The 19,935-nt window shown below is 42.0% G+C and overlaps 2 protein-coding genes across 4 annotated transcripts in view; one reads left to right on the forward strand and one right to left on the reverse strand.

Annotated features, from left to right (window-relative positions):
* The window catches only part of rnaset2l (ribonuclease T2, like), a 21,096-nt gene extending 8,878 nt beyond the window's left edge, over nt 1–12,218 (reverse strand). The window contains exons 1-9 of one of the 3 annotated variants that reach the window (XM_046074040.1): nt 11,369–12,218; nt 10,803–10,926; nt 7,758–7,902; nt 6,839–6,982; nt 5,649–5,716; nt 3,316–3,373; nt 3,176–3,216; nt 2,035–2,148; nt 1,079–1,127 (exon numbers count right to left, since the gene is read on the reverse strand). In XM_046074040.1, the coding sequence (XP_045929996.1) occupies nt 1,079–1,127; nt 2,035–2,148; nt 3,176–3,216; nt 3,316–3,373; nt 5,649–5,716; nt 6,839–6,982; nt 7,758–7,902; nt 10,803–10,807 (624 nt within the window). In that variant the 5' untranslated portion in view covers nt 10,808–10,926; nt 11,369–12,218. Of the gene's footprint in view, nt 1–1,078; nt 1,128–2,034; nt 2,149–3,148; nt 3,217–3,315; nt 3,374–5,648; nt 5,717–6,838; nt 7,940–10,802; nt 10,927–11,368 lie in introns of all 3 variants that reach the window. The other 2 variants (XM_046074039.1, XM_046074041.1) reach the window with 2 other exon arrangements.
* On the forward strand, nt 10,374–19,393 carry LOC123986003 (cytochrome c oxidase subunit 7A2, mitochondrial). Its single transcript, XM_046074042.1, has 4 exons — nt 10,374–10,504; nt 15,233–15,319; nt 16,457–16,541; nt 19,175–19,393. The coding sequence occupies exons 1-4, from the start codon at nt 10,490–10,492 to the stop codon at nt 19,231–19,233; spliced, it is 246 nt and encodes an 81-aa protein (XP_045929998.1). The 5' UTR covers nt 10,374–10,489; the 3' UTR covers nt 19,234–19,393.
* Nucleotides 19,394–19,935: the final 542 nt, after the last annotated feature.

The raw sequence follows: 19,935 nt of genomic DNA on the forward strand, positions 1-19,935 counted from the left end.
GCCGTCATGGATTGAAATCCTGCAGCGCACGCAAGGTCCCCCTGCTCAAGAAGAAACACGTACAGGCCCGCATGAAGTTCGCCATTCACCACCTGGACGACTCAGAAGAGGCCTGGAAGAAGGTGATGTGGTCAGATGAGACCAAAATAGAACTTTTTGGCCTCAACTCAACTCGTCGTGTTTGGAGGGCAAAGAACACCGAGTACAAACCAAAGAACACCATCCCCACCGTCAAGCATGGTGGTGGCAACATCATGCTTTGGGGGTGCTTTTCAGCCAAGGGGACGGGACAACTCCATCGTATTGAGGGGAGGATGGACGGGGCCATGTATCGTGGAATTCTGGACCAACATCTCCTTCCCTCAGTGAGAGAGCTGAAGATGGGTCGAGGATGGGTGTTTCAGCACGACAACGACCCTAAGCACACCGCCAAAGCAACAAAAGAGTGGCTAAAGAAGAAGCACATCAAGGTTCTGGAGTGGCCTAGCCAGTCTCCAGACCTGAATCCAATTGAAAATCTTTGGAGGGAGCTTAAAATTCGAGTTGCCAGGCGACAACCTCGGAACCTGAATGATTTGGAGGCTGTCTGCAGGGAGGAGTGGGCCGAGGAGTGGGCCTGCCGAAATGTGCACAAACCTTGTCACCAACTATAAAAACCGTTTGACATCTGTGCTGGCCATTAATGGCTTTTCTACAAAATATTAACATGCTGTTTGTCCAGGGGGTCAAATACTTGTTTTTCCTCATCAGATGGTTATCAATTTTTATAAATTCATATGATGTGATTTTCTGGAATTTTCTTTGGGATTCTGTCTTTCACTGTTAGAATGTACATATGATTAAAATTATAGATCGTTGCATTCTTTGTAAGTGGGCAAACCTGCAAAATCAGCAAGGGGTCAAATACTTATTTCCCCCACTGTAGTAACTCTGTAATGGACATTCCTGGGTGACGCTTCTCTGCTTGTGCTGCTGTTACACTGTTTGTCTTTGTCCCATGGGTCTCTATGTTCATATCTGCACTTCTAAAGAGAATAGGGGTCATTAAACAGTTGGATCGTCCAGTGTGCGGTGGTACCTTGTATGGTCGTTCACAGGACGGCGTGATGGCAGCGTCCTCCAGCAATCTACAGAAAGACAGACACAACTTTCCCCATGCAGTTTTTGACTCGTTTTGTATTAATGGTAGAAGTCTTCACTTATACAAAAGTTAAATTGAGTGACTTTTTTTTAAATAATGCAAATTTGTTTCTTCTTTATTTAAACTGCATTGCGTGTTTTCTTACTGTGCAAATCAACTTTTCTCAAAGCATTGTCATTTGTATTTGAAAGATATTTTGCAGACACCAACGCACAAGTATAAAGTCTGTGTCGTAGATTGGCCTTAAGCAGTGAACGCTTCCTGCAGTGCGTCATTCGGAGACTCAAACCAAACATCTGAGTTCAAAGTCATTTGTTAAAGATCACCAACAAGCCGAGTACTGTTGTGATATTGTACGTGAGGTGATCTGAGATTTATGACTTTAATGTCATCAATTTAGTTTACAGATTGGACATTGGTAGTCATGCATTGTTGTTATTTACACTGGGGACGCTGGGGACATGTCCCCACCACTTTCTGAAATGGCTGACTTTGTCCCCACCACTTTTTTAAAGCATAATTTGTTAAAAACGTTCTGAAATACAGCTTGTAGTTAAAGTTTGGGGCGTCTTACCCCAAACTACCCTGTAGCTCGGCATTGAAGATATCTTTAAAACACTGTTTGAGGATCTTTTCGTCTCGTTCTCGTGAAAGTAATACCGCAAATCGTGATGCCTGGCGAGCTGAGTGTCTCTTCACACCCCTAATCTGAGCGCCTATGTCCCCACCACTTTCCAATGTGACAAAGTGACCCTTGTAGCCATGTGATATGAACATGACACGGAGCTCAGTCACAGTATCGGTTAAAGTTTTAGGTGAACGTCTGGGAATAAATGTTAATCACTGTAACGTCCCTGAACGTGACCTACGCTGAGAAACACGTGTGAACTAACTTGTAGATGTCGAACCGTCCTCGTAGTTTGAGGCAGATCTGGAAGAATCTGAGCGGCGAGTTCATTCCTTCCACACATGCTGCACACACGCCATGTTTCTCCCACTCCTCTCTCCTGTTAACACACACACACACATATATAATACAGCAGCATGTTAACATCGGGGCTACAATCAATTTCTCAATTAATCTATTGCGTTTTAAACGTCTGCAAACTGTTACAAATGCATCAAATTCCCAGTTGAGGTTTTAAGAAAAGTGCTGTGCTTTTTGGTCTTAAAAGAGAAACGAGCCAGAAGGAGACAAACAATAAAGTACGTTGTTTTTTCGCAGTTCATTGTTGGTCTCCCTTCCAGCAACCCCAAACAGAGGATTTGGTTTCTAGCTTGACGTTTGAAACATGAGGTACAGAGTGAAAGATCTCCATCCAGTATGTGTTAAGACTATAGAGCACGACCAATACAGACGCACGACCGAGGCAGTAGCTTAATTTACCGAAAGCAAATTTGTCTGCAAAGTCAAATGCTTTCTGTGCACCAAGAGAAACGACACCCTCAGGGACTTTCTATATAGATAGATCTTTATTGTCATTGCATGCGTTCATACAACGAAATTCTGTTGGAGCAATCTCATCTAATTAGCAGCTTATAGTAACAAATAAATAAGATAAAATGAGGTCGTTGGTGCAGAGAGTCGGTTATTACACTTAAGCCACGAGACACATCCTTAAATATATCTCAGAGGCAGAGTAGATGGTATTAAACAGTCGTCAGATGTTAAAGAAGAAGCGTCTGCTTTTAACAACGCCGGTTTGGTCTTTGAATATAATTGTAGGGAAAACGTTCTCTGATCTGCGAGCTAAGATTTTAAAGGGAGATTTGTATCATATCAAACTTGACAACACTTTCTGTGGCTCTCAGCTCGAAGCCCACTGGTTGCTACCGAAGATGTAAATCATTAAAAACACCTCACAGATATTTAGTTTTGAAAAAAGGCCCGGTAGTTTCCTGACACGTGCGTCCGTTGGGGGACTATTTTCAGCAGCGGATGAATCCACGTGTGGCTCTGGTGACTATGCAGCTCTGCGCCTGTTTGACACCGATAATATTTCGTACCAGAAGTGGAAGCTGGATTTTACTTGCAGTAAGGACGGCCAGTGTTCAGTCAGCTCCGCCTCCAGCTCCTGGAAGACAGGGGAGATCAGCCGATCAGCACATCATATCTGTCTGCTGGTGTTGGACGTCTCGGGTAACCGGGTGAGCTGATCCTGACCGGGACTCACCTGGACGTCTGAGTGGAACATCGGCCAGCAGTCGCAGCAACTCTTCACCCGAAGAGGCCTGCAGGCAGAAACGCAGCAGCTCAAATCAGCCCAATTATAAAAGTTTCGGGAGTGTTCCTCCTACGCAGGGAGGTCAGCTGCAGAAGGCGTTTGGCTCAGGAACCCACAGAGCGATGAATGACTCTTCGTTCTGTTGGATTTGAAAGGCTGACAACTATTCAGTCAGCACTTCCAAGTAACAACTTTATCAGTTCGCTCTGCAGAGAATGTGGGATTCAGTGATAAGCTGTCAGAGCTGAGAAAAAATCTTTTTTCCCCTTTTGAAAGCAGGAAGAAATGACAGATGAAGGAGTCATGAAGGTCTGCACAACACAAACCCAGAAAAATGCACATGTAAATATGTGCCTCGGTGTTCTTTCTCTGCATATCTTTTTATTTTTCTCTGTTCTTTTTGTTATTCTTTTATAAAACGGGTAGCTCAAATGAAGCAATCTGATTGGTTCATAGTAGTGATATAATGAGCGTATACAACGGGTATAATGTCGAATTCCTTTGCACAGATTGTATCACTCCGCAACAAATGGGGTCTAAAATCTGATCTTCCTGGGGGTCTCACGCCCCATTTACACCTGGTGTTACATTTACCGGCGGAGATAAATAAGTAAAGAAATAATGAGAGAGAGAATTGCTTATTCCATGATTGAACATTTCTCTTTCTCTCTCTCACTCTCTCTCTCTCTCTCTCTCAGCAGTCCACCACTCGCCCCAGATGTCTGCGATTTTACAACAAAGTTTAAGTTTCAACAGCCTGTTCAAAGACTGTTGCTCAAGGAGAGACGCAGTTCTGCCCTTTCTGGTAGGTTTAATATTAAAGTGTTCTTATTTTAGCCTGCTGGCCGCCGGAACACAGCAGCAAGCAGATCATATTATAAGTTCAAGTTACCAAAGTCAAATCATGCAAATAGATTTAAATAAATAGCTCTAATAATTCCAGCCTTTGATGCGTGTTGCTTAGCAACCGTCATTCGCTACGTAGCCTACCGGCAGCCTGCTGGGATACAGTTTGTACTCATAAAGAAATGTCTGTTGGTGAGTCAAATTGTAGTGCTTCTGTTAGCCTACTTTCTTCTTGCTGTACTTGGTAATTAAGTTTAATAAAAACAACAGCTCACTTCAGGCCGTGACATATACGCTTGCCGTCGGGCCAGTGTAACAGCAAAATCTGTGACCCATCAGATTCTGTGACTACACCCAAACGACGATGTTTTCCTAACCGTAACCATGCACTTTCGGTGTCAGAGCCTCTGGTGCTTAACTTCCCCTTTGGGTCACAGAATCTGATAGGTCACACATTTTGGTGTCACACCTGCAACCCCCTTAACTGTGATAGCGTATAGCACGGCCTGTCATGAGCTATTGCTTAAGTATAACTTGCATTATCTATTCCATATTTTTATATATCTACATTTATTTATGTCGACTGTATGTTTGTCTGCGTGCAGCACCTGATCACACCTGATCACACCTGATCACACCTGATTACACGTGATCACACCTGATTACACGTGATCACACCTGATTACACCTGATCACACGTGATCACACCTGATCACACGTGATCACACCTGATCACACCTGATTACACGTGATCACACCTGATCACACCTGATCACACCTGATCACACCTGATTACACGTGATCACACCTGATTACACGTGATCACACCTGATCACACCTGATCTCCAAGCTAATACCTCACATGTGTAAAACACTACTTGGCAGTAAAGCTCCTTCTGATTCTGATATGTTTCGGCCTTGTCTTCTACAAGAACAAGAGGAGAGAATAACTTCATGAGCAGTATTTTCTTAAACTTGAGGAACTCTTCATGTTACCTCTTTAACGTGACATATATCCAAAATATTCTGGTTAGTCAAACACAGTGGGAACCCAAGGCAGAACCCAGAAGAGCAAAAGTTCAGCTTCTGTAGGTCGTTAAGTTCTGTTTGTTTTAAACATTTCTTTCACATTATAAAATCTTCTAAACACCTGTTTGGGAAAACACCAACCTGAAAACACGTGGAAAGGTCCAATAGCGCCCCCTAAAGGCTGCAGTGTTCTTTAGTCTCCATGAGAAGACGATCTCAGAGGTGGGACACAGTCCAAAGAATTTGAAATGTGACTGGCTGTGTTATGGGTGCACTTAACAGCCGATAATGTAAGATAGATCGCATCTTTACAACGAAGAGCTCTGTCCTCGTGTTGTCCAATGTTTAACTGAAGAAGTGAGTCACGCTGACGTATTCGGAGAGGTGACTGTGTGTGAGATATTTACCACAGACCGTGGATGGTCCAGTTGTTGATGCTCTGAGGAATCCTGCAGAGAGTCTCTTTGTTCAAAGACTGCAGGACAGACGGACAGACAGCATGTTAACAAACCTGCCTCCAGCAGCCATAAGTCTTCAGCAGTTACTGAACGTGTTTAATAAACTGCGGGAGGCCGACGTATTGAAATCCCATTCAGCATCTTCTCTTTTCTATTCTCTGCTTCCTTCCCTACCTCCTCATTTCCTTCCTCATGTCTACCTTTTCTTTTGTCCTATACTTGCTCTTTTTCTTCCCTACCTCCTCATTTCCTTCCTTCCTGTCCTTCGCAACCTTTCATTCTGCACTTCCTCTTTGTCTTCCCTGCCTCCTCATTTACACCCTTACCTCATCCTTTCCCTCCTTCACTACTTCATCATTTACTTCCTCACTTTGTCCTTACATCCTCTGTCTTCCTCTAGATTTCTTCCTTCTTTACGCCGCCTTTCTTTCACAACATCTAATTTATTTCTTCTTTTCCTTGCATACCTCCTTATTTCCTTCCTTAATTCCTCCTGTCCTTCTTTTATTCCCCCTTTGCTTCCTTATCCCCTCATTCCTTTCTTTACACCCTCACATCCTGCTCTCTTTATTCATTTACTCCTCTTTTCCTTCCCTGCCCTTTCATTTCCTTGTTTACCATATTCATCACTTCCCTACTTCCTTATTTCCTTCCTGATATTCTCCTTTCCTTCCTACCTCATCTTTTCTTTCGGTACCTCCACTTTTCCCAAACACAAACCTCCTTTTTCCTTTCTTACGTCCTCATTTCCTTGTCCTCTCTCTTCCTTCCTTACCTCCTCCTAATTTCCTCCTTTTCTTTCTTCTTTCTTCAAATCTAAATGCAGCCGTGATTATTTCTTTTCTGGGTTTTTTTTTATCCAAACGTGTGCTATGTGTTTTGTCTGTTATGTGTTTGTGTAATTTGTGCACATGAAGCCTGAGATGATCACACTCGCTGACGTCTGTGTTGCTACCGAGGAACTTGTGTCAGACTGTGTTTCTGGAAAGCTGCAGACTCGCTGCCTGATCACAGTCTGCCGCTGTGTTTGTTTGTCTTACATTGAATGTGGGTCATGAGACAAACAATCCTCTGTGTCCCTTGTACCTGCCATTGACAGTAAAGCTGACTTAGACGACGATGATGATGGTGAAGCTCACCTGACAGAAACCTGCGGGCCACTGCAGAGTGAACAGGAGGCATTTCCAGGAGCAGAAGTGCTTTTTATCTTGCAGCTCCGAGCCTTGGTGTCCATATTTGTAGTCCTCCCAGGTTCCTTCCCGTGTGGCGGTGCAGCCGGGCAGCTGCAGGAGGAACAGAACCGCAGGACTCAGGTTGACCAGCAGGGGCAGCACAGAGCACCACATCGCCTCTGATCAAACACCAAACAGGGATCAATAAAATACCAAGCAGTAACATGACAGACAACTAACTAACAACATTTACTCAAGGACTACACTGAAACTGGTTGTGGGGAACTTTACTAACTTATTCTCATCAAGGACCCCTAAACTGACCCAAATTAGACCACCGAAGATTTTGTCCCAGGATCGCCCAGATTTCCATCTTATGCTGCTTTGTACTTGTACTCTTGTACTGACAGTTACTCTTCAGAAGAAGATTTTAAGTTAAATAAGTTTATACAATCCAACACATTAAGATTGTGTAGAAAACTGTCTCTAAAGTGTGTAAATCTACTCGAGGACGCCTTGTCGGCGGGACGTTTTGCCAGATCTACTGCTCTTTGGCATGACGCAGGGTTGATAGTTGCTTCTCCTCGCCACGTTTCAGATGTCTGAGTTTTTATCAGATTTACACACAAAAAAATTTCCCCTCTAAACTTCTCACACGTTTTCATTTCAATAACTGTTTTTTTTAGAAGGTTGGGTCTTTTTTTTCTTATTTCCTCTCCCATTAATCATCTCACCACCCCTCAGACATCAGAGGAACCTCTGCTGGTGCTTTAATAGTACACTTCTTTATTACTCTATAATACAGTCATAATAATAGATAATGCAATACAATCTATATTATCACATTATTCTAACTTATTGCAGAGGGAAGATTTGACAAACTTACCGGACAGCTGCTGCTGCTGCACTGAGCTGCTGTTAAAGCTTCACTCTCACTCACATTTCGGGAAAATAGGAAGTGAATCTCAGACCGAGATTTTGTGGTTTGCACAGAATAAACGTGTGCGTAGGTGTGTGAGGGGAACAAACACCTGGCAGGAGTCAGAGGGGACGTTTGACAGACTGAACCTTCAAATTAGTCACATGAAAAGACCAAAACCAACAATTAACTGACCACAATGGGAAGTATTGTCCTAACACAAGCATGACACAAGACAGGAGAAACTAAGATAATACTGAGATCAGACTACATGTTTATTTGGACCTGGCAGCACCTCTGTGTGTCCTCGTGGTCAAACTCAGCTGCTTGCCTTGGAAGTTTAATTGCTCTTGCATAGTTTCTAATTTTATATCTAGTCTTATTTTAATTGCAGATACTGCCAATTATAGTTTTACATGTACCTGTTTAAATATTTGTGTCGATGCAATGAATGAATTTTCCCTCTGGGAACAATAAAGGTTCATTTTTTATCTCATCGTATAGGTCTAGTTCAACATGCAACCTGTGTGACGACAGGAGGAACTTTGTTCATCGCTCTGTGGGTTCCTGAGCCTTTGTTGGGGGGAGGGGGGCGTGTGGGTGTTTATGGGAATGCTGGCGTTGATGTGGGTGATGTGTGGTTTGGCTCCTCAAACTCCACTACGTTGTGAATTTGCTTTCCCTTTTTTAATCGCTCATGACACGTAGAGACAGTCAGACTGTTTCTGAGCCGACAGAGTCTGATCGGCAGAGCACAGTTTACGCTTTGGGCAGAGCGTAAGAAAAATATACATTTGCAGGAAAAATTATGTGAAGCCTTTAAATGAGCTGCATTTCTGAAGAAATTGTTAGACCACAAAATGTATGTGAACACTTGGATGCTACTTCAAGTTGGCTGACTCCTGAAGTCATTGGCGTCCACATACTTTCCCACCCTGCACTGTGAATGTGTTCAATAAAACATGTAATTATTTGTGTCGCTTTAGTTTAAGCAGACTGTGTTTGTCTATTGTTGTGACTGAGATGAAGATCTGTGACCTGCACTACGATGGGAGTTCACTGGAAATAAAGTGCACCCCATTTTAATTCTAATTTATTTTTGTGCTTAATCACAAACTACAGTAATCTGCTCACCTGCACCTGTCTGTCTGTCTGGCTGCTCTGACTTTATCTGTCAGCAGTTTTATTTAAAAGAACTCATGTTTGGTTTTTCCCAGCAGCAGATGAGCCGCGCGTGCAGGAGGCTTCTTGTTAATTACCGACAGAGACCACGTGGTCTGAATGTTGATCGTCACCAGCAGTGTTGCTTCACCTGCTCCCTGCTTGACACGGTCCACCGCATCTCTTTCTGTGTTCCTCTGCAGGAGTAGTGAGCGTTGGTGTGTGAATAACGTCCACACACCTAAGACACGTTTCAGCCTGCGTTACAGCGCAGCCTGTCTGTAACGTTCAATGTGACCGGCAGGAAAGTGGAGATTTGACGCTGCTCGGTCCACGCTGACAATTATATTATCAAATTCTCAGACGATACCGCGATCCTCGGCCTTATGCACAAAGATAGAAGCCCAGCAGCGTACCCAGTCCAGTGAGGACAACTGTCCTGTGCTAAATGTGACCAAGACTGAGGAGATGGTGTTTGAGCCAAAGGCATTTCAGCTTTTACCCTCTGGTAGAAGATTTAGTGTTCCTAAATGCAGGCTAAACCGATGAACACTCATTTGTGCCTATGTCCATTAAGCTTATCAACACTAACATGTAGGCTGCTGGATTGTTCAATATGTCATCAAGTATTGCACAGGTTATGTGAAATGTGACATTTGTGCAATATGTAGGCTGTTGTGGTTGTTCTGCATTGCGGGGAATGCAGCCGACAGGGTTGTTCAATCAGAACTGGTAGAAGGAGTCACTGTGCTACTATAAAGGTAACTGTCTAATGTATGTGACAGCATGTGTTGTGGTGCATGAGAATATGTGTGAGAGATTTATTTCTGTGTTTTTTGTTGTCTTGTAAAGCTGCAGAATGGACAGAGTCCAAAGCAAATTTCCTTTCGGGGACAATAAAGTACATCTTATCTTATCTATCATTCCAAAGGGTTCGCAGACGTTTCCCTGCAGCTGTAGAATCTGCCTAATTCAGTCCCTCAACATAGGTAATTAATAGTAATCAATCACAGTCCTGCCTGAAGCAAGTTCAGCATAGTTGACACAAAATGGATGTCAACTCAAATTACAGCTGAAAGTCAGCACTTCAAAGGTCTATTAAACATGGCTCAGGTGCCTGCATGGTCACGTTTGTTCTCCACTGTAGTTGTTCCTCCTCCCTGAAACAGCCATGAAGATGATTAAAACAGATAGACAGCGTGGGGCTCTGCTCAGACCCACACAGCAACACTTAAACAGCTTTGGGTTTCCTCCAGTTGGTCTACTGAAAACACAACAAGGAAAAATAACAAGAAAAATGTGCCTGAAAGTAAATTTCCTGCTGTTTTTGACCACCAATACGTCACAGTTTTCCTGCGGCACCGCGGTTAGCGACAGCTGAGTTTGCTTCCCGTGAGCTGCAGAGCGCAGACTGTTTGGCCTCTACAGCGGATCGTAGTTTGGCCGAGATCCAGTAAAACTGATAGTGTTTGTGTGGGTGTGCGTGTCCTTGTCAGGGTGAAGCGAGGCAGCACAGCTCGACACACACCGACACAGACATGAATCACTTTCTGGTAACTACAACTGTTTTTCTCTCTCTTTCCTCAAAGCCTTCTCTCTTTTCTCGCTCTGTGTGTTTCTCTGACTCCTTTAAAAGGTAGAAAAGATAAAGTTGGGCAGAGAAAAGATAGAGAGGTCAGTGTATTTGTGCAGAAAGTGAGGCAAGTTATGGGGCCTGACCTTTGTACTGTGTAGGCCAGAAGTGTAAAGCGTTCACTGTCTGTATTTTCCTTCTTGTGTTTGTGCCTGCTGGGCCTCAGTGCGGCGTTTATGGTGTCATAGGAGGTAAAGACGTGATCTATATATACTCACCTCATGTGACCTGCTCTCTCTCTCCGGCACTCTGTTTTCACTTTATCTCATACCTGCAACACCTGCTGTTAGAGGGTTAATGCCGCTCAGCACGTACACACTAACAGACAGCAACGTGCTCAACCTGCAGAAACACAAACACAGAATGTTATTCCGCGCTAACATGTTACCGTGAGTCAGCATATTAGTACGCTGCTCAGATACTTTATTTAATTTGAAGGTACTTCAGATTAATATTTTACATCCATATCATGAGATCAGTTTATAAAACATGTTGCATCGTACAGATTAAATTCCCAACATGTAACGTACCGCTGCAACATTAAACATGTTATGTTAATCAATAATAATCCAGTAATACATAATCATGTAGCACGCCATTGTGCAGACTGAGTACTTTTACTCACTTAGGTAATGAATGCAGGACTTCTACTAGTAATGGAGTACTTGTACTTTGTTGTATTGATACTTTTAGTGAAAGAAGAAGTTCTACTACCACTGTTACCACATCCGCCTTTCAGAGAGATAAAAACAAACATACAGAGATGAAATTAACGTCCACTTACTGGCTTATTCCGGCGCTTTCCACTGTTTCACAGGGTCTTCAGTTGTCACTGGACGGCAGGTGTTCAAACTATCTGTCATTCTGAGCAATTTTAGGACTGAACAAGTTCAATGGACATTCATTTAATGAACATGAAGAATAGAATAAACGATATATAAATAGAATAAGAAGTTTTTACTACTCTAGTGAGAAGTGAGCAGACCTCCAGCTGTTAAATGCTCACACGCTGAGAGATATTTAACCTGTGGCAGGACTTCTTGACCCTGACACTCTGCGATATCATTTTTTCAACTTTCTGAACGCGACAACTAACCCCCCCTTCATCGTGACTGGTCAGATGTGCGTGGCTAAGTCTAAAGTCAGTGTTGTTGAGTGCCACACTACGGATGTCTGAAAGTCTGCGCAGCTATCCCCACGTTTAGACAATGGCGTGTCTCCCTTCTCCAACAGCTTTGAACACTTCATATCCAGTATGATCACATCAAGACAATGTCATGACAACCTTGTTTACCACATATGTGACTAATCTTCTGTGCCATTTGCATTCTGAGGAAAAACCTAATTACTGCCTTTACGGGAAACATTTTAGAGAGTAAAAGTTACTTGATTTAAGATCGTACTTTCTCAGCAGAGAACAGATTTTGCCACACAACCACACATTCCCAAAGGAAACATGGGGATACGACAGCTCATACTGTTCCACAAAATCTTTGTGTCCATAATATCTGCAAGTGTCCACGCTGTCCAAACTGTCTTGGTTTGGCCTCAGTTGTTTATATAGACTAGAGGATCTTTCATCGGGCAACTTCATGGCAGCGACGGAAAACCGCCTGACTGCAAACAGACTCCACCGTGGAAATGACTGCTGGCTGTTTGGCACAGTTTACCCTTGTAACACACAGAGAAGTGAGCGGGCTCTCTCTCCCCTCTCTGTCTCCTGATTGGCTGAAGTGTCAGGTTCAGACGATTGGCTGTCAGTTGTGTCAGCCATGCCTGCAGCTGCCCGACGTGACCTTGGCAGATGGTTAAAAAGTAGCTTTCTTTAGAAGACAGACTTAAGTGTTTCATTCCAAAATAAAATCTAGGAAAGTTACGCTTCCAGACACGCAGCGCCTGGAGGTTAGTTTGCACAAAAGCAGCTCAGGCTGAGAGCAATTACAAATGTTCATCCACAGTCAGCTCCCACACGAGCTCGCCAGTCATTTAGAAGTTGATCAGTTCCATGTTTGGTCCTGTATGTGCTGGATCTGGGTGGTCAGGTTTTCATAGTCAAACTATCTGGGTTTTGGTCAGAGAGTCATTTCTTGTCTTCAGGACATTTCTTTGCAAAACTGTCTTAACATTTGCTCTTTGCTTTGGCAGCAGAAACTTGGTTTCTTAATTTGATTTGTTAATCACATGGCAAAAATGCAGCCCTGCATCCTTTACTTGTATATTTTCAATAGTAGTATTTGCTCAATGTACTGCATTAAAACATACAGTGCAGGACTTTAAATACCAGAGACTAAAATTTACATCCTGAGTCCAGTGTGTATTCAGGTTCAGGCAATAAAGTCACTGTTGACTTTTTCATTATTTAACCAAGACCACCATCTTGCCTGAACCGTAACCACATGCAGCGAGTGTTTAAACAGAACCATACGTGGTAATTGGACTTTATTTATACAGCGCTTTTGCGGTCTCCTGACCACTCAACCATGAAACCCACCTATTATGCTTTTGAAGCGAATGTTGCAGTTAAATAAATCAATTATGTTGTCACTGAACCTTCGTTCATTTAAAGCATTTCCTCATCGTGTTGCTCAAAAACAGCTCAGTTAGCATCATGTTTCTCTCAAAGTCGGTTTGCTGTTGCTAATTAGTAGAACATCACTAGTCCACTCAACATGTTGAAAATGCCGACCGTATTCAAAAATACTAGTTTCAATGTGTAATTATAATTATTTATAATTTATGGCCTCAGTCGTTATACTTTGGTATTAGTCTGTAAAGATCTCTGTCGCCCCAAATGTGATGAAAACATGACGAACTGGTCAAAAATATGACAAGAACATGATGAAAATATAACAAAAATATAAAGAAAAGATGACAAATATATGATGAAAACACTATAAAAACATGTAGACGTGATTAAAACATGATGAATATATGATAGAAATATGACAAGTGAGCATACGGGTTCACTTTAAATCACTAACAGACCCTGTTCAAACATCAGGCCTGCTGATTCACACTGGTAATCTGAGCAAACAAGAACCTGGATTGTGTGTGGGGAGTATTTTAACAATGCAGTCATTGTTTTCCAAATATGAAAATAATGGTTCCAAAACCATAAAAATGTGCACTAATCCCACACAAACTGTTTAGAAAAGAGGTTTTGGTCTTCTCCAAACGCTGCAATCGGTCATGGCGAGAATATAAAGATGAATATAATATAATATTACAAAGAGTACAGTCTGGGCCTGATATACTGATTGTAAATGCTGCTGGTTATAAAGGAGGCCGAGAGTCAGGGTTCAGACTGACCGCAGCTTGGCTCCCAGTGGCGAAGTCTTGTGTAATGGAAAAAAGGAACAGAGAAAGAGAGTCACTTTTAAATCAGGACATTAACTAGGGTTACAGAAATAACAAATATACAGTTTCAGTTTCCCAACAAACAGAGTGAGGCTACACCTGGTCTGAGAGACGTCAGCTCCCAGCAGCCTCGTGGGCCTGGAAACAGAAATGACACGCTTTCCCTTCCCCTTTCACCCAACAAGTCTGTCACTATCACAACTAGCAGTATCACAAGTTCCATCATTAAACAATTGTAGAATCACAGATTCAAGAATTAACAGACTTTAAAAAAGGAAAATCTTGAGTTTTATGGGAGCCTAAACTTGCATTTTCATTATTTGAAAAACTTTTAAAGCCTCCTCCACCAAAAAAAACAAAAGTGGTGAATATGTACTTGTAATATTCAGAATACTTTTGCAAGAAAATTGACACACGGAAAGAGGTGGAAAAAATTAAAAGCATGGAAAACATCGTGTTCGATTTGAAGTAATGTTTGAAACACAATGGGATAAACGGCTGTGCTATTTAAAGCAAAAAATGTAATCATGGAGCCAATGGATTTGTGTAGAAGTACATATGGTGGTGGAAGAAGAAATAAATAATAGTTTATACATATATTCTAGGTTCATTACACGTTGTAAAATATTTCAAGCTTTTTTTGTTGTAATCTTGATGATCAATCAAAACTCTAGCATCTCAAAATGTATTTACATTTCTCTACTCCTGAGCCTTTAATCTCAGTCTGGTTCAGTGAAGTTTAAATGAACTTTTCTTGAGATGCACTTTTTTTGTCACATATACGAACAATGTTAGTGAAATTCAGTAGTGGCTACCTAAGGTTGAGCGTAAAGGCCGTTGAAAGATAAAAAAAATGCATAAATAAATGTAATATAAAGTATAAATAAAATGTTGTATATTTATTTAATTCATAGCAGCCTGTTCCATGGCTGCTTCTCTCTGTCATTAAGGCAAATAAAGTTACAGTATGCAGAAGTTTCAGGGGAATGATTGCAGCCACATGCATGACGACATGTTTATGCCAGAAGGATTTCACCCATTCCCTGGAAAACACCTACAGAGCAAGATGAGATATTTGCTCATAAATTCAAGTGTAGCAGCAGATGAGGAGGAGGAGGAGGAGGAGTTGCAAAATGTCCTAGAAAAACCCTCCCTCCTCTGCTCTCTCCAGTATCGGTCATCTGTCAGATCAGCAGAGAGAGGCTCAGTTAAAATCTCCACTGCAGGCAAATCTCTTAAACACGACACTGAACTTTCTGTAAAATATCTTCCCATTTCTCTGCGTTTCCAGAAAGTTCCAGTTCTGTTTGGCCGGGCCTTCAGCACCTCTGCCAGACAGCTGAAGAACAAAGTCCCCGAGGCCCAGAAGTTCTTCCAGGTAATCAAGCAGTAGAGAACAGATAAGGAAGAAAAGTCAGGATGTCACACAAATCAACACACTGCAAAAAGTCAGCTCTCAAAAATGTGAAAAAATAGCATTAAAATGGGGGAAATATTACTTAAAATAAGCAAAATTATCTGCCAACAGAACAAGAATATTTCACTTGCTACATAAAGCCAAAAATACTTGAAACAAGTGAACTTCTCTCACATAAAAGCCGCCTGGTAAGAAGAAATATCTTGTTATTTTGCCTTCAGATAATTAATCTTACTAAGATTTTAGTTTTCGCAGTGCACGATTCATCCTCTGCGGACATCGAATATCAAACACAACACCTCTCAGATTCTTTGCATCCCACAGCTCAGTGTCAGAAACCCTTTTGTGGAGTTTGGCGGTGATTTTTCCACATCAACAGAAAGGCTTAGAGGCGAGAAAAAGGTCTTACAGACTATTATTAATCTACAACCACTCGGCCAACTTCCACTGAAAACACCCTGTGACACGGAGCCCTGACCGCCGAAAGCGTCTGGTTGTTTAAGCTAAAGGAACGACAGCAGGGAAAGGGACATTACGGAACAGACGGCAGAGTGATCGACTGAAGCCTCACTGCAGAACGTGAGACGTGAGACATGTACGTGTGTCTGTGGCTAAATGTAGCCACAGTAAATCCACCTGTACACAGAATACGTCGTATAAGAGAGACGGGGTATGGTTTTAACATGGGGAGAATTGTCACAATACCAATTCCACCAATTAGAGATAAGAGAGTCAGGTGATGCACGGTGGGTCTCGAGTCTGGAAACAGGTTCATTCAGAATATGTAGAGAGAAAAACAGTTTTGAGGTAAGAATCAGTATCGGGGCAGGTTGTAACAAGGGAACACAATGCATTTGACATCAACTCACGCGGTATGTGATGTTCTTGTAGTGAACAGATGTGGGTAATTTGTTTAAAAGTCTAGCTAAAAAAATTCAGTGAGTCATAGTTGCTGAAGCAAAAAGTGTTGCAAACACACCCGGTCTCCCCTAATCACATCACCAAACCTCTGGTGAGCCCACTGTGTTGAGTGATACTAGCTTCCATGCTGACAAATTAGCATACTCTGCTCTCCCCATGTGGTTTCCACTGCTTTAGGAGGACAACGGGTTGCCAGTCCACATCAAGGGAGGAACCGGGGACGTCCTGCTCTACCGGGCGACCATGACACTAACTTTAGCAGGTAACATGAACTGACTTTTCAGGATCAGATTCGCCAGCGTGGTCTGAAAAGTTGCAACAGTAAGAAATGTTGGCAGATTCCTGAATACTTAAGGATCTCTTCTTCAAACAGGCGTGGGTGGTTTGGCTGGATGAACTCTTTCTACTTTTGAAATGACGCTTTTCATTGGAACATTCAGCTTTCAACAGTTTATCTGACTGAAACAGCGATGAATGTCAATTCCATCTTTCTCCGTTCAGGGACTCTTTACTTAACACAACCAATGAAAACAGAAACACATAATAACCATTTGGTAGATGTCATCATTATAAAGTTGCAATGAGGTAAAGAAAATCTAAGAGTCCAACAACTTTCTGTTAAAATGTGTCAGCTTGTGTGAGAATCAAACAGCATATCTGTTTGATTTGGACTTTTTTATGAGTGGTCCTCACTTTATGGTCAAGATCTTTCAAGCTGGTGCCAAATGTCCTTTGACAATGTTTAATAATATTTCCCATCCTACTTTTGTTACCTACCCTGAGGTTGGCAAAGCAACTAATAATTGCAAAAGTTTAAAGTGACTCGACAAAAGATGAATAAAACATTTTCATAAGCGACCTGTCAGCGTTCTTAATGGGCTTTTTGCAGATGGAGTTAGTTTTGGCAATGAAAGTCATCCAGCAGGGCGCTTTTGGTCCAGGCGGCCCACAACAATCAGTCGGACATTCCTCACCAACACACCATCCTTGCAGTTCTTTTAAATATACTGTAAGATTTTCCCAAAACAAAGCTGAGTAGTAAGTGCCGTGGATGAGTTTACCAGTGCAAGTGGATCAGTGTGAGTACACTGAGGAACTATGCTACACAAACCATGTGACATAGCTCACGCTGTGCTATTGGACAGTGAGTGATCAGCGGCATTTATGACAGCATTGCGATTATATTATCATCATTGACCTAATTGAGGTAATCATCATCGTTGTGATTATGGTTTGCACAATCTCTACCCGAGGGCATCGCTTTACTGAGGAGTGGTGGGGGAATTTAAGGGCTCAGATTAGGGGTGTGACGAAACCCTACCAGACGTGATGATGCACAATATTGGGGCCACGGGAACAAGACAAGAAGAGATGTTAGGAAATATGTGATTTGGAGGAAGGGGTGGGGTCTGAGTTTGGCTCCTCCCCCAAAAGATTTTTAGCTTTAATCACTTAATTTTCTGCCTTCTGGAGACATTTTCAGCACCAATTTATGGTGGAAATATCTTTATTTATAAAAAAGGAAACAAAATTCAGGTGGCCGGTGACAAATCAGAATATAAAAAAGCATTTTCATTTGTTAGTTAACATTTCTTGTTGCTATTTTTTAGAACATTTTTAACAAATGCTGTGGGACATCTCCCCACCACTTTTTGAAAACGTTTGCTAAAAGTAAATAGCAAATAAAAATTCTATGAGAAAGGTTTACTTGCACAACAGGAAAACATCATTTAAATATAGAAGAAACAGATCTGCCATGTCCAAAAAAAAACAATTATATTCAATAATATTTTTATATAATGAATTGTGTTTCCCTTCATATAAATGTCCACCATAAATTGGTGCAGGAAATCAAGAGTTTAATGCTCAAAATCGAATTGCCAATTTCGTCGATGAATATTTCTTTCTAAATAGCATTAGAGTATCTTGTTGTCTTGTTCTCGAGACTCCAATATTTCTCATGTTTCGCAGCCCAAGTGTTTCGTCACACCCCTCATATGAGCCTTTAAAATGTTCCCACCACTTTTCGACACAAAGTGTCGCCCTTGTTATAACCTACCGGCCCCAGAGGTGCGTCGGCCCACCGAGCATTTGCCCGGTATGCCAGATTACCAGTCCATCCCTGCCATCCAGGATGGTGCATAAATACCTGTATTGCTTTGTTGGCTCCAAAGTGTGTGCCATGACGGCGAAAGTCAATTAGTATCTCTTTTGTCTTAGAGACAATCAGTTGCGAGTGTGAGTCGTTGCTGCTTTCAAAACTTGATTATGAACCTTGACCTAAACATTCTCCAGTCATTAGTGTAGAGCACAAACAATTTCAAGGCACCCCTGGGGAGATCCGGTTTTCCGTATCAGTCCTCTTCGCTATTCGTTCAAAACCTTTTATAAATAATGAAGTAAGAGCAACGCGGGGCCAAAATCATTCAAAGCCTTTCGATGATGGAACCTTGGCCAACGCAACAGCAAAGGATTCTTTCTGTGACATGGAAACTTTATACTGTTATAAGACAATTGGAAAATAAATGTAAAAATGCCACACAAGATCAGAGCACAGCTTCAAAGCAGTCAGGCCCTTGACTTTTCCTCACACCCGTCTGCTCCAGATGCCCATTTCATCAATCTTAATCAAGCAAAACTGGTCAGACACATCAGGCTCAAACAAGCCTTTTTTCTTGTCCTCATAATTGCAGTTCTTCATTTCGTCCACCTTGTCTTTAAACTGCATTTTGGCCAGTTTTCTTTTTCCCCATTTTCACCACCTTCTGAGCGTCTCTTTGTTGGTGAAAAAGGAAAACCCGAACTTCTTCTGATGATAAAAGTAAATTCAAAATAAATGAATAATTATTGAGAAGTGAAAGTGAAGTGAAATGTGTGGGTTTGTTTTCTCTACAGGAACCTGCTACTCTCTGTACTGGCTGCTCATTGCTTCGATGCCTCAGAGGAAAGCATAGAGAAGAAACCACCCCGGGCTCGGCCTTTGGCACGGAGAACGACGCTCGGCTCCGTCTAACGCTTACGTTTATTGTGTACGATTCCACTTGATTTTATCACAAGCCGTCCTACTTTCATCATGGCAACGATGAATATGTATAAAGTTTAAAAGATGTTTAATTTGATGCCTGCAGAGTTTCATTTGTGTGTCTCTGGTTTGTGACGACAGAACTTGAATGAAGAGGCAAGATTATTGGTACTCAACCAAACAAAGTTAATTATCTTTTTGTTATGATGGTTTTTCCACTGAAGAGACGGAGAAGGATGGAAAGAGTTACGTCACTCAATAAAAGTAGAATTATGTGTAAAGAGGCGCTTATAGAAAAAAATAGGTCAGTTAAACATACTCAGAGTAAACGTTACCACGTTGAAGATGATATAAATGATAGCACCATTTTCAACGTATACACTAATGGAAGATCACCATCCACCAAGATTTCAGAATCAAAAGGTGGGTTCTTAAACTAATCTGTATCCATGTTGTCCTCCATGAGCCTTCAAGGCCCAAAAGTCAAAGATCTTCAACCAGAGAGAAGAGGCGGAGGAGGTAGCTGAGTGAAATGAGCCGATATATTTCTGTGAAATGTAAGCCAGCAGAGTCTCTACACGAAGGGAAACATTTAAGTCCTGACCTCCGTCCTTCAAAGAGCAGGAACGAAAAC

Source organism: Micropterus dolomieu, linkage group LG17 (genome assembly GCF_021292245.1).
Source record: "Micropterus dolomieu isolate WLL.071019.BEF.003 ecotype Adirondacks linkage group LG17, ASM2129224v1, whole genome shotgun sequence".
Lineage (NCBI taxonomy): Eukaryota > Metazoa > Chordata > Actinopteri > Centrarchiformes > Centrarchidae > Micropterus > Micropterus dolomieu.

What these genes read in the sequence shown, in the direction of transcription:
- LOC123986003 (XM_046074042.1), top strand. An exon ending in AGGCCCAGAAGTTCTTCCAG is followed by an intron (nt 15,320 to 16,456) that starts GTAATCAAGCAG and finishes CCACTGCTTTAG; the next exon opens with GAGGACAACGGGTTGCCAGT. An exon ending in CATGACACTAACTTTAGCAG is followed by an intron (nt 16,542 to 19,174) that starts GTAACATGAACT and finishes TTTTCTCTACAG; the next exon opens with GAACCTGCTACTCTCTGTAC.